At 38.0% G+C, this 27540-nt stretch overlaps 1 protein-coding gene across 4 annotated transcripts in view; it reads right to left on the bottom strand.

Annotated features, from left to right (window-relative positions):
• rapgef2b (Rap guanine nucleotide exchange factor 2b) overlaps positions 1–27540 on the bottom strand; it is a 290810-nt gene extending 263270 nt beyond the window's left edge. For 3 of the 4 annotated variants that reach the window (XM_052009267.1, XM_052009270.1, XM_052009268.1), the window contains exon 1: positions 27402–27540. In XM_052009267.1, coding sequence (XP_051865227.1) covers positions 27402–27470 — 69 coding nt within the window. In that variant the 5' untranslated portion in view covers positions 27471–27540. The remainder of the gene's footprint in view (positions 1–27401) is intronic. The other variant, XM_052009271.1, reaches the window with a different exon arrangement.

Raw genomic sequence — 27540 nt, 5'->3', positions numbered from 1 at the left:
AGGGAATATGCACAATCGAAAACTGGAAACAAAACTAGCTAAAGCTGTTTTGAAAAGGAATTGTTAAGCTTGGAATACTACACTTTGAACTATTGTCTGTGACTTTTTAATTACTTCAATCTATCATTCATATGGACTGTTTTTGCACCACATTTGCATAAAGATTAAGATACCACATGACCTGAAAAATCAACAAGTCATGCCAACTTTTGTCACTTTCATATAAACAGTTTTGCATTGAACATGCTGGTAACACTTCATTCATACTGTTACCCCCTTTTATGTAGTCAGTCTTGCAACTATTCTTAAAATTTCTAAACAAGAGCTTTGCGCATTTTGAAATTACAACAGTACTGAAGGAGGTAATTAGGAAAGCCGCAGGATGTATCAGTTTGATTTTTATCTTACTTATATTGTCTACTATACTGCATCTGTTCGCCACCCTTGGGAAGAAATCCATTGTAAACAAGCGTTCATGCTAACTGGGATATCCTGTATAAACATACATTTCCTACAGCTGTGTTTCATATGCAATTCTTAACAAAAGAGTTCAGGCTGTCAATTAAAAATTAGTCAGAGCACATGACACTGTCAAAAAATATCTCAACTGTTTCTGCCAAGACCCAACTACTACAGAAATAAAATACACATTGGCAATTTACATCAGAACAGCAAAACAATTTAGTAAGAGGCATTGTACAAACAGAGAACACAATGCTACCAATCTTACAGCATATTACTGCACTGCCAACAAAAGCCATAATGCTTCAACAATATTGCCATAACATCAATGAGGCATTATTATGCCCATAAAACACCAGCATGGTATCCAGCAACATTTAATGGTGGCTACTCCTTCAATAAAAATCATTGATGGTGCTCGGTGGTGCACGGTACATTATATTCTGGCTATGAGTAGAAGAGCCTAGGATGCAATTTAGAAGAAGCCTTGCAATTCACAGATGATGCAAATAATAAAAAAAGAAAATTAAAGTACAATTTTCAATGGCACTGCCTATTTCCTGAAATCAACAAAGCTCAAGCAGTTCTGTAACACAACTATTAGCTATTCCAGTTTTAAATTCTTAGGAAATTGCTGATTGCAGAAGGAACATTTCTTTTAATGTCTATTCAGCCTGTTCAGTTTTTTTCTATTTATTATTTCATTTCTCTTTCACTTGTATAACAGTGAAAGATTGTCATTGAAAGATCCATTTTTTTCCTGTTACCATTCCAACATTTTTCTATGCTCTACTTTTTCTTATAGTACTATAGATTCCCCCACCCTAAATGCCTTCCTTACCACCAGTTAGAGAAATCGATGTTAAGGCCATCAGGTTGGAGACTTCTAACTTCCGGTAACCCCACCCCTTATTTTTCTTCCACCCCCCCCCCCCCCCCAAAACTTCTTTGCCTTCTCTTAGTCCTATGGCTCCCTTCCCCCGCCTTGATGACCTGCCCATCTCCTCCCCTCCCTCATCCTTTATTCCATGGTCCACTGCCTTCTCCTACTGGATTCCTTCTTCTTCAGCCCTTTGCCTCTTCTAACTATCACCTCCCACTACCTTCCCCCCCCCTCACCTGGACTCGCCTATCACCTATCCTCTGCCTGCGTGTACTCCTCCCCCTCCCCCCCACCTTCTTGTTCTGGCTTCTGCCCTCTTCCTTTCCAGTCCTGATGGAGGGTCTCGGCCCAAAACATCGACTGTTTATTTCCCTCCATGGATGCTGCCCGACCTGTTGAGTTCCTTCAGCACTTTGTGTATTGATTCATGTGTCTTCATTTGTTTTCTCGGTTATACTGCTGGAGAGTTTTATGATTAGTGGGGGGGACAACGGAAGATGGAATGAGAATAGTTGGCATCTCATGCTTGAAAGAAATGCATCCTTTCAAAGCATTTCCTTCACAATTAGATTGTCATAGCATAATTAATTATCAATTGCTTAATTCTTGAGTAATGATTAAGCTATCAGTATATTTGCGCAAGGGAAAAATGTGCATGCATGAGTCAAGACAAGCATGGGAGGTTTGAGGAGGATGGTGTGGGTCATCCACATTAGTGACTGCTGCCAGATCAAGAAACACAAGGGGCAAGAAGTTATCAAAGTCAATTACATAAGGATGTCATTTGTTTCAGTATTGTGGCAGGGTGGGTGCAATTTATATCAAGACTTTTTTGAGGCAAGGGTAATAATGGCGGATTTAAGGGGACAGCACACAAGAAAAGGGAACAATTAACAGTACCAAATAATGGAGAGGCCAGAAATGAATATTAGATATTATCCTATCAATTTGATAGGAAAAGGATTGAGGGACCCAGAATTACGCATCTTATTTTGGACAAGGTGAACCAGATAAGGCTCAAAGTGAGATAAGAAGAAAAGTATATTATTCATCTTGGTAAGCTAACAGACTTAAAGCCTCAGTCCTATTACAGCAGATCAAGGCAGCAGTTCACCATTCATCTATTCAAGAGCAATTACGGATGGTCAACTATGCCTACATTCTGTAAATGAATAAAAATAAAAAAACAAATGAACACCATGCACTCTGATGTATTCATAACCTGCATATCCACCATCTGAAGATGGAAACTTAAATGAAGCACAGGTTTTTATTATTAAGTCTTTGACAATTAAATTATTCTTCATGTACAAGTTGGACTATCAGAATTTCCAGATAATTCAATTTAATGGTTACTACAATCAAATCTGATTCCATCTTTGCATAGTGTCCAAAGACATATATTTTACTAATGATTAAAAATAATTGGTTAATGTACTGTTAATGAATAATACTTCTCCCTTGCTCCTGCATTCCCTTCCCATTTTCTCAAAGCTCATTCACCCAGCTATTACTTCTCAGCAACCTTGGCTGTAACGGGAAGGCTAATGCCGTATTAATCTAATTGCTTGTTTCAGTTAACTGAAAAATTGCTTTGGCTTAATCTTAATTCCCATGAAGCATTCATTTTATCAAGGGTAAATTGATAAGCTGCTTCAGTGACATAGTCTCTCCTCCCCAAGTAAAATGCTGAACACAATGGAACTTCAGTTTTTCTCAAAACTTACTGGGCCATAGTTTCTTACCTTTACTTCATGATAGCACACAAGCCAGAATTCTAATCAATTAGTCACAAGAGGTCCAATCTCACTGCAGACTGGTGCTAAGCAATGCTGCACCTCACCTCCAACAAGGTTCCTGCTACAGTGGACCTAACCTACAGGTTTGGTGTGGAGTGTTCATCCTTAGCCCCCATTCCAATCCAAGTTCACCCCAACCTCAGATGGTGAGCTGCAGTATGCAGGTGCCACTTGCACAAATTCAAAAGCAGGGCTCAGAGTCATCTTCACCTCATTCACAAGACATATAGAAAGGGCCTTGCACTGAACAGTGGCAAAACAAATGTCCTCTACCAACTTCCCAGGCACGTACAACTCCACCCTCCAACAACACAGGTCCGCAACCAGACTTTGGAAAGCATGCCCCACTTGCCATATCTTGGAAGCCATCTCTCAGTGAAGGCAGGCATCAATAATGAAATTCACCATTACATGTAATGCACCAGCACAGCCCGAGGAAAAAAAAAGGAGCTTTACGAACAAGATCCAAAAACCAGCACAAAACTCATGTTATCTTTGCTCTCTTATACGTCTCTAAGACTTAGACAAAATGCAGCAGACACCTTGAAGCACTATAAAGAAATCCTCAATACTGCTTTTGCAAAATCCTCCAAATACATTGGCAAGATAAGCTAATTAACATCAGTATCCTCTCTCAGGTCAACATTCCCAGCATTGAGTAACTAATTACAATCAGTCAGCTCCTTTTGGCAGGTCACATCATTTGTATGCCCAACAACAGATTCCCAAAACAGACACACTACTCTAAGCTCTATCATGGGAAAGGATACCTGGAGTGCAAAAAGGATTCAAGGATGTTATCAAAGCCTCCTTGAAAAACTACAACATCACATTTGATTAGTAGGAATTATGACCATTCAAAATGGAGGAGCAGCATTTGGGATGGCATCAGGTATGTCAAGTCCATGCATCAGGATCATACAGAAACCTAGTGTAAACAACAGGAGATGCACACTGTCTCACAAAATACCTTCTTGCCCTGCACAACTAAGTGCAACACAAGTTCAAACAACTGTACGCAAGATTACTAACAAAATGCCAGTGAACTGAAACTGTAATCAAGATAAAATGAACACCACAAACTTTGCAAAGTACAAACATTATAAAGGTGTTAAGTTTTCACGAAGCCAAAAAAATATAAATTGTTTCAAATCTATTCTCTTGAAATATTTTCTTTTGAAAGTTCCCATGAAGAATGATTCCACTGTCTTTCAAATGGTGCATTCCAAAGTATGACATAATTTTTTTTAATCAATATCCCTCTTGTTCTTTTGTCAATTACAGTCTCTGTTTATTGACCCAATTTGAACAAGGGCAAGCCCAGAAGTTTTGAGACAAAGTCTCAAAGGCAAAGCTATTTTGTATGTTGGTGATGTAAATATAGTGATAACATGATTGTATTATAGGTATTCAACCCAGATTTAAATTGGCAATGACAGTCATCTAGCTAGCACTAATATACATATAGCAGGACATAATAATGACATCTTCAAACATGATCACTTCTCATTATTGTCAGTCAGTCACTGCCAATCTGTAAGCATAACTCAATATAATAGCTGCAATTTCAAAATTACAAATTAACTTGCATAAAATCTCTTAATTGCTCCAACCATTCAAAATTCAAACAGTTCAATAGACTTACCAGCAACTTTGATTTAAACAAGATAATAAATTGATGCAATATTGATTGGGATTTTATAGATTAAGTGTCATTGGAACATCTGGCAATTTTGAGCTCACTCAGTCAAGTTGCAATTTTAAAACAATTTGAACATCGCCATACATCTATGCATATTCTTTGTTAGCAATTTTACATTCCAATTTATCTGACCCAATTCCCTTTTCATCTCTCTGAATTTAGCTTCAGCCAAGTGGGTATTATTAATTTTGACTTTCAACAATTTTTAAGATTTTTACTGGTTTGTTAAATTGATGACCTGATTCCTACCTGTTCTTTTGTCCTGCATTAACTATTTTCCCTATTTCATCCTCTAAGACATTCTTCCTTGTTGAACTATAAACATAATCACCCCAAATGGCAAGAGAGAATATTCATATCATGAAGTCCCTCCATTAGAGGTCTGTCGTTTCTCTGTTCTTCTTGCATTTTTCATCATATTGCTTAACATAGCATAATTTTTCCATTGTTCAGATGTGTAATAGTTTCCTTTTGATTCCTCAACTCTTTAAAAAAAAATCCAATCCAATGTTTGCACCATCCTCTTTTCTAGCATTATACCAGAAAATTTAAAATATTTTTCCCACTCTAGTACTTTCTGAATATTTTATAATCATTTATGCTTTTCTCAATTCACTAAACCACACTACAGCTCTGTTAATGATTTTAATTTTTAACTTCACCCTTTTATTATTATCACACATTCTTATATTTAATTTCATTCGCCATGCACAGAATTGAAATTTCCTTGAGTTTGACCATCTTGTCTTTTTATTTCCTCAAACTCCTAATCCATTCACCTTTCTTATATTTCTTGTTTTTTCTCCTTAAGTCTATTTTCTCTTTCCTTGCCACATTCAATAAATATCCCAACTTCACTGAAATAATGTTATAAAGACTGATCTTGCCCTTGAATAATCCTCAAATTTGCTGGGAATCTAAATACATCGTACTACCTCCTAACATCACCATTCTTTAGTTCAATAGCATGGATGACAATGAAATAATCCTAAAATTAATCCCCTCAATGTCCTTCTCTTTAATCCATAATAAGACCTCAGTCAACATTGATCACTTCCCACATCTCAGAAGCACCACCTGCAATGTGGCAGCATAACCATCAGATGCTACAGAAAAGATTATTCAGAGACCAGGGCCTTAATTCTGGCACAAGACACACGGCCAACTGAGCAACGATGAATCCTATCCTCCTTTACACAAAGATGTGGACAACTCAAAAGTACTTAAGTATCAATATCATCAATGCCAAGAAAATATTCTCCAAATCCACCGGCAGGATCAGTAAATCAATATCAGTACCCACTCCCAGGTCAATATCCTCAGCACAGGCTTTGTCATGCTCATAGCATTAGCATAATGCCCAGCCCCAAATTCCAAAGGCGGCCTGAGCTCCATCATTGCTACTAATTCCTCCAAACCTTGTTAAAAAAAATTAAACATTCTCACCAACTGAAATTGGTGAAGAATCCTTTGTCATGACTGGTGAAATAAGCATTAACAATCTTTAACTTTCAGTTTGTAGTCTTGTTTATAAATTAGACCAAGTGCTAGTTTGGCTTCATTATTAGTACCACTGAGGCCTTCTCTTTCAAAGGAAATATGAATTTTTGAACAGGTCTTGCCAACACCTTTGGACACTTTCTTTTCTTGCTGTCTGGTGTGCTGTCTTAGCTTCTTTGAATGAGCACCTTGGGCTTAATTGGTTATTGAAGTAGAGTTAGCCAAGCTTGCTTTTCCTTTTCTACAACTGGGAGCAGTAACTGTTCAGAAATTGCAAAATAGCAAAGTTTTCCTGTCTTTGCTGTTCCAAAGACTTTCTTGACAATGGCCAATTTCATATTCTTGAAATTTTACCAAATGGCATCAAAATCAGGGGAATCAGTTTATCATCAGGAATATGCTCAACTGCTCAATAAAACTTTCAATTGCCGGAGTCTTTTATGTTAGCAATGTTGGACTTTTAGCCTCATGATGGGTCTTTTATAGATATAATTGGAGCTTAGTCCTGACAAAGGCAAGGCCCATGCAACTGGTGCCAGGCACTCACTGAGCATGCAGTAGGTCATAAATGTTTCTGCAATGGACTAGAATGGGATCAAGCTGGGTCAGTGTTCTGTGCTGGTTCACTTTCAGGTCAGGTTTCACAGACCACCGGAAGATATAGTTCATCGACTATTCTAATCTGGGCAAGTCTCATCTCACTGAGAGCTCCAACATTCATGCCTAGCTGAATGACAACTGTTTTGTATAGTTTATGGCTTCATGGTTTTATAAAGTTATATAGTATAACTTTATACAATATAATTTTAGCCCACTTTTTCCAATTTTGGATTACTACAAGCAGACCAGTTCTAAATAGGGATACTTCAGAATCTGAGCTGCAGCTGAATGCCTGGGCCCTTCTCCACCAGAGGGAGAAATACAGACCTCTGAAGTGTATGCACAGGTAGTATTAAGGGATTAGCATGGGTTCTCCACCTATCAGTCAGAGAGTCAGAGTCCTATAACACAGAAACCACTCCTTAGGCCCATTGTATCGCAGGCTTCCAATAAGCATCCATGTACACTAATCCCATTTTTCCTATTATGTCCCCAGTAACTCCTTCCCACCCCCACATTTTCTTGACACCAACTATACTAGGGACTACTTACAATAGACAAGCTACTAAACAAGTGCACTTTTGCCATGTGGTAGGAAACAGCTCCCAGGGAAAACCCACTCAGTCACAGTGGGAATATGCAAACTCCACAAGGAAAGCGACAAGATCAGGATCAAACCCAGATTGTTGGAGCTGCAAGGTGACAGTGTTAACCTCTGTGCCACTGTTCTCTTGCTATTTTTCCCATTAGACTTCAAGGTGAAATGAAGATTAAAACAATTGTATCTGCTGCAGATTCATCTAAACACCACTCCAAATTGAAGAAATTGACTACCTTACAGTTTCCGCAACTGCACCTTTTCAGAATGCATGTAGTCCCGGTAGTGTGGATACCGTTGGCCAACAGGATTCTGACCCTTGTGCTCTCCTGCAAACATTTCCTTCACCTGGAGGATTTCATTTCCCCATACATAGATAGCCTACTTCCTAAAGCACAGAGGTTTCCCAAGGAGAGAGAGCTATTTGTCAGCAGGTCTGGTTTTCAAGTTAGTTCTGGGATTAAAAGAAAACTCCATACAGCTCTGCTTTTCTGCCACATCCTTAACCACCTTGGTCCTTTATTCCCATCTCCATCTTCCAGTGCTCAAGATCCCCTGGTTCTGAGTTGGCTATATTTAACATAAACTATACATCCAAGTTGCAAAAGTGAAAAACCGCTCGAGCACAACCCTCCACCCATCCCTGGATTTCTCCAACATCAGGTGTTCAAAGTTCTCTTCAGCAATGTGCAACTCAGCAACTGCAACTTTGCTCTATTACAAGTTTTAAATGACCACAGGATCTTTGCTGCTTTTGATTTCAAACTTCCGAGCTTTCTCTGGGTATTAAAGCTATGCATCGAGGTGTCAGCTGTTGAAAATCTGTCCTGCTCAAGTTCAAAGAAGACTTGAGAAAAGTAGATCAAAGAGCCCAGGATTATAGCATGGACACTGGATCAGCAATGACAGTTTAAACTGTTCTTAAACTGGCAGATTAATCCATGGATAGGCCAACAAAAAGAGATTGTCCAGTTAGTCTGCTCTCACTCTCTCCTAGCCACCAATTTTTCCAGGATTTGACACTAGCATAAGTGATATTGCACAAGCATTATCCTGGATCCTTTAGTTCCACCCAACCAAGGATTTATTTTGCAAGGTGTTGTACATTCTGCATCAACTTCCAACATGAACTAATGCAACTTCTTAACAACTTCTCCATAATCTGTAGCTTTAACCCCCAAGAGAAAACATGCAATACTATTCCATGGAAAGGAACAATCAGTGGCATGGGGACAATGTAATTTCCATTGTATTTTATACTAGGATTTAATGCTTTTAGCTAAATCAGTAAAGCCTACCCCTTTGAATACAAGATAGAAAATAATTTTAAAGCTTCTTGAAATTCACATTTCCTCTCCTAGTCCCTCCCGGTAATCAAACTTCCTGTTTACAGTTCCTAATCTCATCCTGTACTTCGGCTTCAATCCCTTTGTGACTTCCTACACCCAAAGTAAAACTATTCCAACCTATTTTTGGTTGGTTGAAGAGGATGTTACTAAAATAGAACAGAGGATGTACAACCATCAGGATTTAAAAAAGACATATCCAGCATATCCTTACACGATTAAGTTTTTAAGTGTTCTTTTTTGTAAACAAAAACCCCATTTAAATTTAATTGTGCAAAAGCAATGCACATAGGAGTTCTGATTCTTCATGCAGATGACTGCTCTAACACAAAATTTCTGTAATGAAACTAAAGTCTTTGAATGTGTGTAGTATGTCTGGAATGTAACCTTACATTTTTTAAATTCAAGAACATGCCTACTCCCACATCTAACCTAAAACGTTCAACAAGTGTCACACCCATAGGACTACCTAAAGATTCAATGCACCAAGAGCTGTTCTGCATGATTTCCAAAGATTTTACAATTAGTGATAAACATATAGTGCCAGGCATTCATTACACTTATACATACCCAAAGAACATCCATGTGATTTTGCAGTGAAACTTTCCAGTGATCTAAAAGTCATCTTGGAACGGCAGCCTCCATAGGGGATCTGTGATTATTACAAATAAGCCATTCTTTATGTCCCTAATCAGATTATTGAGGCATTTATTGGTATTGGTTTATTATTACTTGTACAGAGGTACAGTAGAATCTATTCAAGGAAAAGTAAATCATTTCATTCAATATAAAGCAAAATAAGAGTAAAATGAGATTAAGGCAGAAGAGGAAACAAAATAGATATAAAAGTTTAGTATGCCTGGCAGACACAGCAAGTCAGAAAGCCTTGTACTTATGTGGCCCTTTACAACCTCAGTCATGTCAAAAGGAACCAACTGAGTTTTTTTTAAAATGCGTTACCGCACTTACAATGTAGGCAATAAATTATTAATCCGTGCAGTGCATTTATTCTCAAACAGCAAGACAATTATAACCACGAGATCTGATTTTTTTTTGATGGAGGAAATCTCGGTGAACAGGGGCAAGTGTGGCTGTAACAGAGGACAAACAGTTTCTGGGTAGGATGGAAACTCCAGTCCTACCCAGAAAGTGAGGAAGGAGAGGGAAAGAGGTAGGCCAAATACAAACAGATACAAAGAAAGACAAACACCAACAAAGAGACAGGCAGACACAGACAAGAAATCAGATGATACAAAGATAGAGTTTAACATTGACAGGTGGGATGCAGACACAGAGGCAAGAGGGTTAGATCCAAATGGTGGCAGATGGAGCCATGTACACAGTTACCAAATCAGCATCCATGAAAATAGAGGTGTTCCTAAAAAGCAAGGTCATACCATGTACAAATGTAACTTACTTTCCAATCAACTAAATGAAATGTTGAAACTCAGGCTGGCCTGCACTTTGTTCTTTACCGACATTTAATTCTCAGAATTTCCTGGACAGTTTCACTGTGGAAAAATGTTACAAATGTTACATGTTAGCATAGCAGTTCACATCTGGCTCCTAGACTCTAAACCAGGAAGGAACAAACTTGAATGGGGTTGCCAACCCTGTGGAAAAAGTTGAGGTAAGAATGAGTCATTTTGTTTTACTTTCATGTCTATAGTTATTTATCAGCATCCTAAAGTGCATTTAATTAACTTTATTTTATTTTAATTTTTTAAAATTCTTTTGAATTACCTAAATCAACTTGGAAACAAAAGAGACTGCAAATGCTGGAACCCGGAACAAAAAATGAGCTGCTGGAGGAAATCAGGTCAGGCAACATGTGTAGAGGGAAATGAACAATCAAGTTCCTCCAGCAGCTCGTTTTTTGACCAAAATCAATTTGGTTATTTTTAAATATCTCTATCAGAAACATTTTTAGAACTGTTCAATGCCTTTAGCAGCAACGAGGTGCCAAAGCTATACGGCCACTGTAAGGACAGGGCTAACCTATCTTTTTACTTTGCCAGTAACACTGCTCTTTTGTGTAGAATAGAGTTTACTCTATTCTAAATTATAAAACATTGATTCCAGTAGAAATATAAAGCCCATGATTGTCAGAATTATTTCCACCATCCAGTCAATTAATATTTCTTCTCCATGACTATGATAAAAATGATTAATGAAATTTTTGCCACTTTAAATAACCACAAAGTTTTTGCAGATTCATAGAAAACTGTAATGTAGACAAGATAAACAGAACAAAATACCAGTGAATAGTGAAGATTTTCTTGACTGTCAACCTCTTCTTTCAATTTAACATGACCTTGAACCATTTATGGAGTACTACAGCACAGAAACAGGCGGTTCGCCCCATCTAGTCCATGCCAACCTGATCTTGTGCCTAGTCCCAACTACCTGCACCCGGACCATATCCCTCCAAACCCCTCCCATCCATGTACCTATCCAAACCCCTCTCAAATGTTACAATTGAACCTACATCTACCACTTCAGCTGGCAGCTCGTTCCACACTCACACCACCCTCTGTGAAGAAGTTTTCCCTCAAATATTTCACCTTTCACCCTAAACCCATGACCTCTAGTTCTAGTCTCACCCAACCCAAGGGGAAAAAGCCTGTTGTTACGGACTCGGTGAAAGTCCCTTTAAGATAGGGTGAGAGAGAGAGTGTGTGTGTGTGTGTGTGTGTGTGGCGTGCTTACGTCAATAGAAGATAAAGGACGTAATGACGTTGTTGAAGAGGTCAGTCGAAAGGAGAGAGAGAGAGAGAGAAAAAAGGGAGAGAGACACTAGCCTGCTAGTTTCTCTATCGATGGATGAGAAACAATACCTGTGTCTGCCACTGAAATCCATGTATGGAAATTGGAAGTAATCCGGTGGAGTTCACTTTGTTGCTGACCTGTAGAAGGAAACAGGTATTTGTGTGGACGACCACGATTCGGATGCTTTTTGGGGTGAGGAAGTCACTACCAAGTCGACACTGAGGTGTTGTTTGGGTTCCATCGTGGAACATTTGGACTTCGTAATTACTCTCTCTATGTTTCTCTACATCTACGTCTTATCTTCAGACAACGGTGATTGCTGAAGAAGCCTTTGCTCACGTTTCACCTCATGGCTTGCGGAACTGAACTTTAAGAACCATTCCTGGACTTGGAGTTTGGGACTTTGCCACACACACACACACACACACACACACACACACACACACGAAGAGTTTAGTTTTTCGGGTTAATGTTCAAGGTTTAACATCTTTGAATTCTAACATACTAACATTTTTACTTTTATTTTTTCATATTATCATAAGTAGTGATTAATAAAATAGTTTTTAACACTGAATCGTGACTCAGTGTGTTTCTTTTGTTGCTGGTTCGTGACACTGTATGCATTCACCCTATCTATACCCCTCATAATTTTGTATACCTCCACAAGATCTCCCCTCATTCTCCTGTGCTCCAGGGAATAAAGTCCTCACCTATTCGACCTTTCCCAAAAACTCAGGTCCTCAAGTCCCAGCAACATCCTTGTAAACGTTCTCTGCACTCTTTCAAGCTTATTGACATCTTTCCTGTAGGTAGGTGACCAGAACTGCACAGAATACTCTAAATTCAGCCTCATTAACATCTTGTACAACTTCAACATAACATCCTAACTCCTGTACTCAGTGCCCTGATTTATGAAGGCCAATGTGCCAAAAGCTCTCTTTACAAACCTATCTACCTGTGATGCCACTTTCAAGGAACTATGGATCCATATTCCCAGGTCCCTCTGTTTTACCGCATACCTCAGAGCTCTACCATTCACTGTATAACTCTTACTCTGGTTTGTCCTCCAAAAGTGCAACACCTCATACTTGTCTGCATTAAATTCAACCTGCCATTTTTCAGCCCATTTTCCTAGCTGGTCAAGATCACACTGCAAGATTTGATAGTCCTCTTCACTGTCCAGAACACCCCCAATCTTGGTGTTATCCACAAATTTGCTGATCCAGTTTATCACATTATCACCTAAATCATTAATATAGATGATAAATGACAATGGACCCAGCACCAACCCCTGTGACACACCACTAGTCACAGGCCTCCAGTCAGAGAGGCAACTATCTACTGCCACTCTCTGGCTTCTCCCGCTAAGCCAATGTTGAATTCAATTGGCTATTTCATCCTGAATGCCAAGCGACTTAATCTTCTGGACCAGGCTCCCATCCGGGATTTTGTCAAAGGCCTTGCTCAAGTCCATCTGGACAACATGTACTACCTTTCCTTCATCGGCCTTCTTAGTAACCTCCTTGAAGAATTCTATAAATTAGTTAGACATGACCTACCGTGCACATAGCCTTGTTGAATATCCCTAATCAGGCCCTGTCTATCCAAATAGTTGATATATCCTGTCCCTTAGAATACCTTCCTATAATTTACCCACGACTGACATCAAGCTCACCAGCCTATAATTTCCTGGGTCATTCTTAGAACCTTTCTTGAACAACAGAACAATATTTATCTACAAATATCCAAATTTGTTGTTTGTGAGCTATTACTGTGCACAAATTGACTTTCATGCTTTGTACAGAGGAAGTATGACTTTAATACAAAGATGGACGCAAAATGATTTTAAGATCATCCTGAAAACCTTAAAGGTCATGGCAATTCTTCTTCAGGTCTGACAGAAGAATATCTAAAAGATGCTTTCTTTCTTTACCTCAACATCAACAAGGCTAATGCTTGTATTAAAAGAATTATGTGCAAAGGATGGTTAACCTCAACCTTTTGCTTTAAAATATGACTGTGAGGGAACAATGCAGAAATTCACAAGGTATTAAATAACTTATACATGGTTAATCTGCATCTCAAAATATAGTGAGAAAGGTTAAAATTATAGAAAGGGAAAATATAGGGAATGTCAAGAAGCACATCCTTAGGACAAATGCACTTGAAATGGTCTTTCAGGCTTCGTAACAGGGGCTAAGTTATACAGGAACTGGTAAATGTATATAATTTCAGTGACATCCACCTCCATTCCTCCATATTTGCTCCCATATGCCAGGCATCTCCTCATACAAGCAGCAGCATCTGCCAGACACAAAACCTCATCCCTAACACCCCACTCTCTTGGTCAAGGGTTCTAAATATTACACTGAAGAGAAATAATGCTTTGACTTTAGAGACGGTCCCTTCAATAAAGGAAAATTTTTGACAATCATCATATAAATGAAAAGTTACAGTATAGTATTTCCAGTTAATCAAATACATATGGATTCCCAAATTTATGATCTTGATGTAAATGTTAATCTTATTTTGAATGCAAAATAAATACTCCCTAACAGGTCTCACCAGCACAAAGTTTTGTGTCCATAATTCAGAAACAATTAAAAACTATTAAAATTGAAGTAAATATTTCTCATTAAAAAGTGACATTTAAAATTAAACTAAGTACACAATTAAAAAATATTAAACTTCAGCAAAATAAAGATATACAATTTACCTTCTCCTAATCTGCAATCCCAATATCTCTGCAGAAATAATTTGGAGCTTTGGATCCTCTGTCAGGTTCAATTTGGTCCATGATCCAAGAGATGATTTCCCCAGTAAAAATGATGAGGAATCTCAGCAATATTGGGCTCTATCACTGGACTCCATAATGAGTCTGACAAAGTAAACTAACAGATTTGGCATTCTAAATCTGCAAGCATGAGACTTTTGTATTTGACATCTAACGAGGGGGAAGTCTTGGACTTGCTGCTATACAAGTGGGCAAACACCACTCACTTGCCAATGAAATTCAGTCCATTAGCTTTTAAACGTTTCTGAATGATTGTCCTCGACAGGTTTTTAAAATCAGAACATTGCAGTCAAAATTTTGTTCAGCTATTTAGCAGACAGGTCTTGTTTTGTCCTAGTACCCTGCACCCCAACTCCCTAGTGACAACACTTTTGCCCAATGCCTTACTAACACAGAGGGTTGCCTTTTCGGAACAGAATGGCTGAGTTTCACCAACATTTTCTGTTTTAATTTCCAGTAACTCAAGTATTTTCTTTTTGGAATACAATATTTATCAATGACTTGGATCATGAAAATGAGCTCTCCATCCCAGTGCCAAAATATAAATGAAAGAGCATTGTAAGCAGTGTAGATAGTAGCTTTGAATTACAAAAAAAGGATCTTTATAGATTAAGTGAACAGGGAAAACCAGTGGAAACAGCTTTCAATCAGCAAGCAAATCTGACATCCTCTACTTTGGAATGCTGGTCTTTATATCCAGACGGCCAGAAAACGTGGGTGGAGAAATTGTGCTACAGCAATACAAATCCCTAGTGAAAGCACGTGTACCAAGAGTTATTTTGGTACTACATTGGGAGAAATTGGCCTCGAGGAATGCTGTACAAATTCACCAGAATAACAGCTAAATTTTGAGAGCTAAAATAGGAGGGGTGGTTGTGTAAACTTAGGTTGTATTCACTGGTTGGGAAGCGATTTGATCAAACTTTTCAAAAGTTGATGAGCATTTGTAGCATAGACGAAAGCAAACTACTGCTGTTCATCAAAGTTCCTTGGAGAATTGATCAGTCTAAAAATTAGAGCCGCTCTTTCAGGAATGGAATTAGAATGCACATTTACCACCAATATAAAAACAGAAAATGCTGGAAATACTCAGGTCAGGCTATATTTGTGAGATGGAGCCTGACCTGAGTATTTCCAGCATTTTCTGTTTTTATTTTAGATTTCCAGCATCTGCAGTTGCGTTGATTTACATTTACCAACAAACTGTGGTAGAAATTTGGAAATCTGTCTGTAAACAGCATTTGCTGTTTCTCAACTATTAACCAAAAGTATTAAAGGCTAAGGAAAATGCAGGTATGTGGAGTTAGGTCACTGATCACCGTGATCTTAATGAAGGGTAGAACAAGCCTGAGGTGTTTAATCCCTTATTCTGTTTCAATGTTCCTACATTTAGCAAAGGTTGCTAGGAGGTAAATGTGAGAATCAGAGAATGATCCTCCTTCACAGTGGTGTGTGGCTTGCACTTGGTACCACATTAACAGCAAATTTAAGATTGGTGAACTGTAGACATCACACCTCCCAGGCCTCATCATTTTAGTTCACTCTACTGGCAGCACTGGATTAGTCTGACCACTCTTTACTTTCCTGCTTTTTCAGCCAGTAGGTGGTCCCTCAGTGGAGGCACCCATGCTGATCCTTCAACCTTCCAATCAACCCATGTCAATTCCAATTCCTCACTGTGCTGTGGGGCATCTACAGAAATCAAAATCTCCCACCTTTTTGTCTACAGGTAATCCAGGCCACTTTCTGAAACCCCTTTAGACCATTTCCAAGGAGACTAACTAATAACCACCTAACCAGAGATTTGTTGGATAAACAATTAAAGAGAGATAAAAGCAGGACCCAATATTCTTTTTAAATTCTCTTCGCATCTCCTCACTGGGCTATGCTTTGTATCTCTTGCCCACTGGAATGCTGGGTAACATGGCTAACGGCCTGATACTAACCCCAAAAAAGGACACAAGCAAGGAATAACACCAAAATGTTTCTGTATCAATCATTAGGAGGTCTGCACATCACAAGAGTCATTGTAAAAATCAGAGCCTGGAACAATCCGAGTTGTGCCCATAAGCAAGCAGACAATAGCTGGTAAACAGTGAAGTTGGACTCTCCAGCCCAATAAATATATTCACTGTTTGAATTCCAATTCTTTTCCTAATTACTCTTTCAATTAATTGCACTTCAGTACTGAAAGTAACAGAGCAGTGTCCACAAATTAATCCTAAATGTGATGAGTATCAAGTAACTTCTACCTCAAAGAGTTATTTACAAATCAGCTGTCAAAATATTGCACACTCAGTATTTACTGGAACCCAATTCAGTAGCCACACATTGAATGGAAAAAAAAATTCTCTAGTGGACAATCTACTGAATCAGAAATAGTAAACACAAGGATAAATTACTGAAACTGAGGAAATTAAATATCATCTCAAAATTCCAGAGCATACCCAACTCACTTCCTTTTTGTTTCTGCATTGAAAATATGAAGCAGCAGCAGGAACCATTTATACCCTAGAACTACAGCCTTTTTATGCTGATGTATCCGTACTCGAATGTTTAACCACAGAATGCTCAATCACAGCAGTTCATTACTGACACTATAGCTGAAACCAATCCCATTCTAAGCATTTGCGAAAAAGATACATAAAAGCACCATATGAAACTCTAACCAAGATAACAGCCTGGAAAATAAGGCAGAATTGGTGGATGTATGCAGATGAATACATACATAAAATATTAAAAATATTATGATTTCTATAGTACAATAACTTAATGAACTACTTTTTGTTCCAATTTCTTTGAGTCTGTCAGTCTTTGTATTCTATTTCTACAAGGTTCTGTTAGCACAAAGACAATCACAGCAATGTGTTTGACCCTTAACCATCTTATGAACTAGTCTAGCAAGTCAATTGAAATCTCAAATCAGCTGTGAAAGCCCACAAAAACAAGTCCATATGAAGCACCTGGCTTTGACCCAAACACCTGATTCATAACAAAAATATACCCATCCTGGCCAATCCTGCACATCTGAGTCTCATGTGAAAAATGAGGTATGGCCCACAAGCAACGACCCAACATTGCAATACTCTCAAAATCTTACTTTAAGTCAGCTTTTCAGATTCCATCACCATCTCCTGGTATGGCCAGTCCCACCTGTAGTTCAGATCTACTACAGGTAGCAACAAAGAAGTGTACTATTAGGAGGGAAAGTCCTCATTGACTTTGTTCCTCAAGATCTCTTAAAATTAGGGCAATCATGGAAAAGCAAGCCTCTTTCTGTTGACCTACTGCTTTCAATGATCTGACGGAAAAAAAAGCACCAGAGGGACACAAAATGCATCTTGAGCTTAAAATGTTTATCATGGCGTGGCTCAGCAGCAGATCCAGCTGGCCATGTCCTTAAAGACATGGATGTCAAACCAGATGCACATCATGTGCTGAAACAATCAAAAGTCTATTGATCTTCATTCCATATCTATGTTCTGCAGATCCATCTAGCTGTGACTGTTATTAGCAGAAATGACCATCACGCATCCTCAGAGGCAAAATCTCACATTCACCATAAGGACACCTTCCACCATGTGTGGCACTATGAATGTGCTAAATGGAATAAATTTATTAATGGATCTAGCAGCTCACAATGGAACAGCCATGAAGCTTTGTGAACCATCAGATACCAGAATTGTACCCCACCATAATCTGAGACCTCCTTACCCATTTCTCTCACTTTACCATCACCGCCAAACCAGAGCAACAACCTTTGAGCAATATGCATGCCAGACACAATAGCTGGCTCACCCAAAAGTTGGGTGCCAACTAGTCAAAGCCATGCCAGAATTTCATGCATGCTGAACATAAGGTACATGCTATGGACAGAACTAAGTGATCACAGAAAAAAATGGATCAGATTAAAGTTTTGCAGACCTACCACATCCAATCATGCATAAAATTGGAAAATTAAACAGCTAACAAGAGGCAGGAAAAACTCCAAGAACATCCTCGTCCTCAATAATGTAGGACCTCAGCTGGTGAACCAAAAAGGCAAGGCTAAGTCTTTGCAACCAACTCCAATCAGAAATGCAGAGTGAATGATTCAAGTCTTGCCGAGATCCCCACCAACGCCAAAGCTATTCTTCAGCCAATTTAACACACACCCCGTGACCTTAAGAAACAGATACGCACAGAGGTATCAGTCAAAAACATGGATCCTGTCAATCCCAGTTGCTTTAGCAAAGACTGGACCAAGCACACTTCTAGCCAAGCTGTTCTGACACAAAGGCAACGCTCATTGGGGAAAACTGCTCAGGTACAACCACTCTACAAAAAGGAAGACAAATACAATGTAGTCAGTTTTCTTCCCTATGATATACCTCCAAAGGAGGCAATTATGTATTTATGTTTTGCATATATGTAATGCTGCCGTGGCCTTGGCAAATTGGCATCACATTTTTAGGCAAGCCCTCTGTTGTTCTTGAGGATGAGAAACTGCCACACTTTGGCTGCAGCATCTACCACACTAAGCAGCATTACAGCAACTACTAAACCTTTTTTTTCAACAGCACCTCCCAAACCTGTGGTCTTTACTACTTATAAGAACAAGGACAACAGTTACATTGGAACACAACAACCTGTGCAGTCTCACTCAAGTCACACATCATCCCATACTACCATTCCTTCCTCGTTTCGTCAAAATATTGGAACCGCTGACCTGATATTTATTTATGAGGTGATCCTTAATTCTCATTTCTAGTTTGTAAAACACTTGAAACTGGGCAATATTGCTTTATAAGATGATTGCACTGCAGATACAGGTGCAAAAAAATGTATTTAATGGGAAAAGGACTATTAGAAAATAAAGGACTAAATCTTTTCATTTCTTGCAACCACACAAGTCCAAATTCAATTGGGCAGTTGGATCTAGAATCATTGTTATCTATAGTCCAACATTTAAAGTAGAGAATTCCTTAGAAAACGCATAATATTTTAAAAGCCAGGAAGCATTGAAACAGCATGTTCACAAGAATCACAGCTAATCCATCAAGCATGTTCCAAACAAATGTAATGCCTTATGCAATAGCTACATGTTATATTAGGTCCAATTATTATTATTATATTAGTTGCAGGAGCCTGAAAACCCACATTGAACGATTCAGAAACAGATTCTTCCCCTCCGCCATCAGATTTCTGAACGGTCCATGAACATATGAACATTACCTCGTTATTCCTTTTTTTGCACTATTTTTGTAAATAGTAGTAATTTTATGTCCTTGCACTGTACTGCTGTCACAAAACAACAATTTTCACGTCATACAAGTCAGTGATAATAAATCTGATTCTAATTCCCTTTTTTCTGTGCATTTCAAGGCATGCTATCTCTATACAAGCATCATATTCCAAAGGTTCACTATCTAATTTGTAAGACAGAAGGACAACTAATCCAGACTGAACATCCTCAAAGAAATACTGCTGTGTTGCTGCACAACAGCTGTGGAATTCTGCATCAGCTAGATACACTATAAAAATATATCCTTTGTGGTATGCAGAATACATCGTGTGCACCTACAACAACTTAAGGTTTGAAAACATAATGCCTTGAAGAGATGAAGGTACATAAAGAGATCATGCAAAAGAAATTAATGTCAAATGGTGTGAGGATCATCAAAGTACTAAAAATACGCATGCAAACACAGTAATGCCTTAATGCATCTATGCATTAACTTTGAATAACAGCATCTTTTAATGATACTGCATATAATTTTTATAATTTCCTGTTGTTTTGTAATTAAATCTTCCATCCTTTATCATTATCAAAACATAGCTCAATTCTGTTAGACAAACTATTTGCAGTAAACCCTGCAGTAGATTACATAGGATTCAGGGAATAGAAACACATTATTTGGTCTAATCAGCCTACGTTAGCATTTATGCACCACTTAAGTCTCCATAGGCCACTTGTCATGTGAATTTCTCAACAAAGCCTCTCGTCCCCTTCTTTCTCATAACTTTCTCTTAAATACCATTCACCTCAACCACATCCTAGAGTAGGAAGTTGCAAATTTTCCACCAGTCTTTGAGTAAAAATATTTCTTCTAATTCCCTATTGGATTTCACAGTAACTATCTAGTTTTGATGGCTTCAAGTTATGCTCTTACTTAATAGTTATACTTTTGCCATCTCTGTATCCACTCTATCAAAAACCTTCTTAACTTTAAAGATTTCTACCTCCAAACCTTTAAGAGAAAAAGTGGCCAGTCTGTTCAACTTTTACCAATATGTATCCCTTCCCATTTCTGATATCATTCTTGTAAATCTTGTCTGCAGCCTCTCCAATGCTTCCATGTCCTTTTAGCAATATGCCAACTAGAACTGTATTCAGTATTCTGTGGTCTAACCAAAGTTTGAAAGAGATTTGGCATAACTTCCTTACTTTTCAATTCTACCCCTCTAGAAATAAACCCTAATACTTGGCTTAATTTCCTTATGACCTTGCTAACCTGTAGCACCCCAACTAGTCTCGCACCTTCCAACTAATGTGATGTCTCTATTCTTCCATCGAAAAAGGTAGTATTCATCTCAGAACTTCATCTGCAAATTATTAGCCCATTCTGTTGGTTTACTAACGTCTCTTGTAATTTATAGCAATTCTCCTAATTATTTAACATCTGCTCCAATTTGGTACCTACCGCAAATTTAAAAATTGTGTTTTTGATTACTTCTATACATATGGGTTCTATTTTTGGCTTCATTATAGGTGCATTCTTTTTCCTGACTAAGTACTGCTACTGCACTTCCCCTTTTTCCCTTCCGTTATATGTTGCAATGTTTAATCCTAGCACTGATTTTTCTGTGGCTATGTCTCAGTGATCCTATATTGGTCCAATTTCTTTTTCTAAATGCTTATATAAATATTGCTGATCCATACTTTTTCCTTCATTGCAGATATTTCAAAAATCTGAACACTATTCAGCTGACAGCCAGTTTATTATGCAGAGTGCATACAAATTCTATCAAAGATGCATAACACCTGCAATGATTAAGCCTAGGAAATAAATAATTTTATGAAAAACAGATTGCGAAGAGGCCAGTTGAACAACTGATCCAGCTCGTTCTGAAGAAATATGCGTTCATTATATTACCTTATAATATTTTTTATACATCTTTCCAGTCAGTATTGCAATTAAGAACATAGGCAGAGAGAAACATATCCATTTTGCACTAATTCCACTATTACTGAACATTAAACTAGCAATAACACGACAGCTACAGCTTTAATACCTTGACATTTATCCACTCTGTTCATCATCAAATGGTTAAATCAACAAATATATTTGACAGATTCAAAGCACCATATCTGTCTGCTTACTCTATCACTGGAGTTCAACCCTCAGTATCTACACTGGGTCAGGGGAGTGGGGGAAGAAAATAAATCAGCTTTCTTGCAACAGATTACATCTGGGTCAAGATTTGTGACCCCATTGATTTCAAAGCGATTTACACAGCTACAGAAAAGCAAATTATTTTGGATACAATGATTTTTTTAAAAACTAAAAATTATTTAATTTTTAATAGCTAAGCTGGAGTTTTGGCAGCTATCAGAGCATTCAAGGCATTGCAGAGGCAGAGATTCTTCAGTGCACTGTAGGAGGTCTGCTGCTAGTCAGACCATACCAGAGAAGACCTTTTGACGACATGTTTATTCAGTCCTGGCCAGCAAAATGTGCCTTTGGATCTGGAGCAGATAAATAAGGGCATAGGATGATCACGTACAGAGTTTGTGGGCAGTGAGCCCACATCAACAATGACCTGGCCCATGATCTCTGTGCACCTTCATAACAGGTGAAAATAAATCTTCTTGTCCTTTGTTGTTGCAAATGACAGAAAAATAGGTTTTGTTGAATCTTTTGATTAAGATTTTAAAACTCCCTAATTTGCAGCACAGTGATGATTTATTCCTTTTTCTCCCAGCCCATAGTATCTAATGTTGTGGAGAGCAGCCCTCTATTGTCTGTTCAACAGTGATTGATAATTTGTGAAATCTTGAGTACAGGAAGAAACGGACAGTAATAGTCAGAGGGAGGTCTGACTGAATCTAATTCGAATGGCATAGTTCCCAATTTATCCAGGGATATGTGAGGATATTCTTTCCAATCTATGTATTATCAAATCTGCCATTTTACTGTCTATTACAGAAAGAGCAAGTGGTCCTGAAACTATGCCGAATCATACACAATTTTGATCCTTCATCAAAATTGTGTATGATTTGGCATAGTTTCAGGACCACTTGCTCTTTCTGTAATAGACAGTAAAATGGCAGATTTGATAATACATAGATTGGAAAGAATATCCTCAATATGTAACGTGGTCAGCTAATCTTATCATGACAGATTCTACTTTGCATCTGTTCCCGATTGTGTACAGCACTAATCTTGGCCAACAGCCAACTTCAGGAATGATGCCTGGTTGTCATATGTTTTTCTCTCCCTTACTTGCACACAGAATATGTCCATGCTTCAAATTCACTTTCACCTCCTCTCCCTTCAAGTTTGAGAAAATTATTACTGAAGCTTTATGAAGACTGAATACACGTGTACTCAACAGCATCCACACATCCTTGAATGTGCACAACCTTTTAATTAGGACCTACAGACCAAACATCTGCCTTAAATGACATGTGGTTCAAGAATTCTTCCAAATATCAAAAAGATAAATCATTTAATTTTAAAACAATGTGGCTTATGTTATTACTATAGGAGAGTAGTCGAATACCTCCACCATAAAGGAGGATTATTCAATTACATCAGAGTTGCATATGGTATTCCCTTCCGACAAAAAAGAAAGTAGACCTAATTTATAGCTGCCATGTATTAATTTTGCCAATCTAAAAATTAATTAAGTCTTACTCAAATATTTAACTACCTCTGGGGCTGACTGCTTGGAGAGCAAGATCAAATTTCTATAAAGAGAATCTACCCAAATGCATTTGTGAAACATAATCACTTTACCTCTCATATATATAACTGACATAATGCTGATATTATTAAGGCTTATGTATTGAAGAGTGGAGATGCATTGGCAAAAACAGTTGTTGCTCCTGTACTGGACCACAGTAAAAAAAAACAATAGGAGCAATGCAATTAGGTTCATTATGGTGATTTCTATTGCTCAAGAGTATGCTCAAGAGATCTGCCTTCCATATGTACACAATAAAATTTCACAGGGCAATACAATTTCATATTTATTTGTTGTGTCAATTTAAGAAATTAAAAGCACCAACTTCTTAAAATGTTTGTACTTTGATTTTACATACTTTGTACAGATATCTTTGATAATAAAAGCATTCTAACAAGAGAAAGCAATCTCATCTGTCTCTTCACAATTCTAAGGTTTCATTCTTGGTGCATGACCAACATTATTTGCCTTTAAATGCCTCTTCAAGAATCATGTGTGCTTTGGAACATTTCTACAGTCCAAATTAGCTTTTAAAAAAATCCCTGTGGGGAAAATAATGAAAGGAGAAGGAGATACTCAGAAATTGTCTTTTTTCCCCCAAAGCAGTCAATTCTACTTTAATCAAATGAGAAACAGATTATAACTGCTATATATTGTTGTACATCATAAAATGGTGCAGATTTAAACTTTTGTTCAGAACATCAATTTGCTGATGCATTGAAATAGTCTCCGTGTGGATTATATGTTACTTCAAACATATGCATATCACACTTCAACCAATAAGGCGACAATAAAAATGATTCTCATTAATATAATGAGATCAAACTGCCTTCCACAGAAGACAATTTGAACACAGTAAGGAAGCTGAAAGTACATTAAACAGCTGACTAAAGCACATTCTTCACAAATTATCACTGCAGATTCACACTCAACAACCTTGAAGAGAGCATTAATCAGCAGAATGGACAAGAGTATAAAGATATTCTGCATTTGATTTAAAATTATGTATACAAGCTTCAAATAAAATAAATAATGGACTGATACGCCAAAATATCTTTTATATTTTAAATGTAAAATATGATTTCAAATTCTCTTAAATTTGTCCCAAGTGTTACTGGAAGTTTAAGAATGTGGAAGACATTCAACAGCCCAATCACGAAGCTAGTGGAGTGGAAGTGCACTGGCTGTCAAAGCAATTCAAAGGATCTAGTAGGCTGTCTGCATTGAAACACACCTATACAGCACAAGCTGCCAGTAGAAGTCTGTGCCATAGTCCGTTCTGGAAGAAACAGTATGCCCAAGTGCAGGCAGCCAACTGTTTCAGGAAAATTCAATATCAGCCCTATCAACATTCTTGTCCCCTGCCTTCCCACTGCACTCTATTTCCACACCCTCGACATTTTTCTGTTGTTCATCACCCCATCATACTCTTTGCTCCTCTCCCCAATACACAGACACAAAAAAAGCTCTTCTTCCCAATCTCTCTTACACCCCCCCTATTCTCCCTTCCACCACTCTTCTTCTTTCCATCCAACTCTCCACCCAACCTACCTCCCCTTCTGGGAGAGGACAGTAACAAGAGAGACTCAGAGGGAAGGAATTCCAAAATGCAACAGGGACTGGAGCCCAATCAGAGTCTGATTGAGAGGTTATGGGGCAGAGGGTCGAATGGGGGAGGAACTGATGGTTCCAAGTATAACAGCTGGAGTATAGGATGGTGATGTTGTAAGGTTTGACAGCACTGGGGACAATAATTGGGGAAGTTCAAGGTCAGGCAACAATGAAACAATTCATGGTCTAAGAGTAAACTTAAATTTTTAAATTTTTAAAAAATTTACTCTTAGACCATGAATTGTTTCATTGGGGAGAAGAGAGAGACCAACAATGTAAGTTTAAGAGTCAAGGGAGGCCAACAATGGAAGATGGGTAGTCAGCAATCTGGCAATGGGGAGAAGGAGCAGATTGACCCATGTTCCAAAAATAGCAAGATGCCTCAAAGTCCATGAAAGGGGTAAGTCACCAAGTCTGAGAGCTGGTTGGGTGGGAAGAGTTCAGATATATTTTATTAAGGGCAATGTGACAAACTTAAAAGATATTATTAAACTTTTTAGTCAAAAAGTAATTTTCAAAGCTTAGTTGCAATCTTCTTCTGATTATTACACACATCTAATGTACAAAAGAAAATTACATTCTGATGATAATTGTGCCTTAAATGGCAACTACCTGACAGACCTTTTAAATTTCTGATGCTGTATATATATACATTTTGTCTACAGATGGAACAGTTTGTGTTCTGCACTCAAGACAAAATTACTCATGAAAAAGGTACTCCCAAAGGCATCTTTGTAACTGCTGGACAAGCGAATTTATCATCAGATCAACCTACTATGCATTTGTGTATGCGCACATGTGTAGTATCTCCACCATTAAATGCTGAACAAGTTTGGTAAAGAGATAAGTATTGCACTTGTCATATAACAGAAGTGTTTAAAAATTACTAAAGGCTTCAATGCAGACATAAAGTAATTAATACTAGTTTATAGTCACAAATTTAATTTACTGGTGTTTCAAAAAAATTTATATGTCAGGCTAACAACATCCAAATGGTAAATACAATTCTGTTAAATTATTGAGGAAGCCACAACCAACAAATGCCCTCAACCTTCGGCTTGATTCATTTCAAATTAATGATGCAATATTTCAGCTTTAGAAAAGGCAACAACAATTTTTGAAAAAAAATCTTCAGAATACTTTCTGTATTTTATTTTTACTCTGTATTAAGCTAAAATCTAACGATATTCCACCGTTTCCAAATTCAAATTTACCTCCCTAGAAAGTAAACAAAACAAAAAGGTGTATATATTATCTTGCCAAGGGATTTGTGGACAAACTCAACCTTTGAAATAGTAATAAAAAGCTTGTGCTTTCCTACACATAGTGAAAAACAAACTCAATACATCTAACAATCTGTGTTATAAGCATAGACAAGACATCCCAAAAATAGGCAATTGGTAGGTTAAGTGGCCACAGTAAATTGCCCTTAGTGTGTAGATAAGTGGTAGAATCTGGGGCGAATTCATAAGAATGTGGGAGAATAAAAAATGGAAATAGTGTAAATGGGTGATTGATGATCAGCATTCACTCAATGGGCACAAGGGCCTGGTTCAGTACTGTATCTCTCCATGATATTATGACTACGTTGACAAAGAGTAAAGCATAGCCCCCTTCCCACCTCCAAAGAATCAGAGAAAGCATTAACATTTTCACAGAACATACCAAACAAAATCAAGTCTAAATGTCACTAGTATTCTGTACAAACTAAACGCATGGCTTCAATGACCAGCAACAATATTTTACTTAAAACCATTGAAGCTCCAATTCACAACAGGTTCCCTAAAGACATGATTTTAAATCCTTAAAAACACCATCATCAAAGAGAAAGTTTCAATGACAGACTAGACGCAGCGATGGATGTACTTATTCTCCAATATTCCCAGTGACACTCCAGTCCCAACTTCTTGAATCTGAGCTTTTCGGGGCAAATATAAAAAATCACCACCGTATGGATGAAAAAAAAAGCATTTATTGGCACATGAAATTGGATAGATCGGGAAAATATAAAGCAGACATAAAAATATGTAGACATTTTAGCACAGGTGGAACAGCACTTCGAAGTCTTTGCCGGCCCATAATGTACAAAGACATGGACCAAAGTAGCGTTTTTGGGAAGTTATTTCCCTCGTTGACAATCTCAGTTTAAAAAAAAGAAACGGGGGGGGGGGGGGAGACAGTGAAATGCAATCACAAACTAAAAATGTATCGAAGTGATTGAATTTTTAAATATACAACCATTAGAAGAGTCACACCTGTCTACAGAGGAGGGCGCCAGAGCCGGCAACGGCCCATCACTCATGAACTGCAATTCCTTTATCAAGGCACCAACGCTATCTTCCCATTTCTATCTTATCTTCATTCCAATCTGGGCTTATTTCCCTTTACCTGTTGCGTCCTTTCAGCTGGGTTCTTCATCACCGCCTGCCTGAAGCTGTTATCCACATAGGACGCCATGGTGTCGGTTGCGGGTTTCCTCGGATAACCTGGGCCTCGCCTCGGCTCCCCGCTTCCCTCCGCACCCTGC

The sequence above is a fragment of the Pristis pectinata genome, chromosome 2 (assembly GCF_009764475.1).
Source record: "Pristis pectinata isolate sPriPec2 chromosome 2, sPriPec2.1.pri, whole genome shotgun sequence".
In the NCBI taxonomy this organism is placed as follows: domain Eukaryota; kingdom Metazoa; phylum Chordata; class Chondrichthyes; order Rhinopristiformes; family Pristidae; genus Pristis; species Pristis pectinata.
This window is presented reverse-complemented; position numbering and strand designations above follow the sequence as displayed.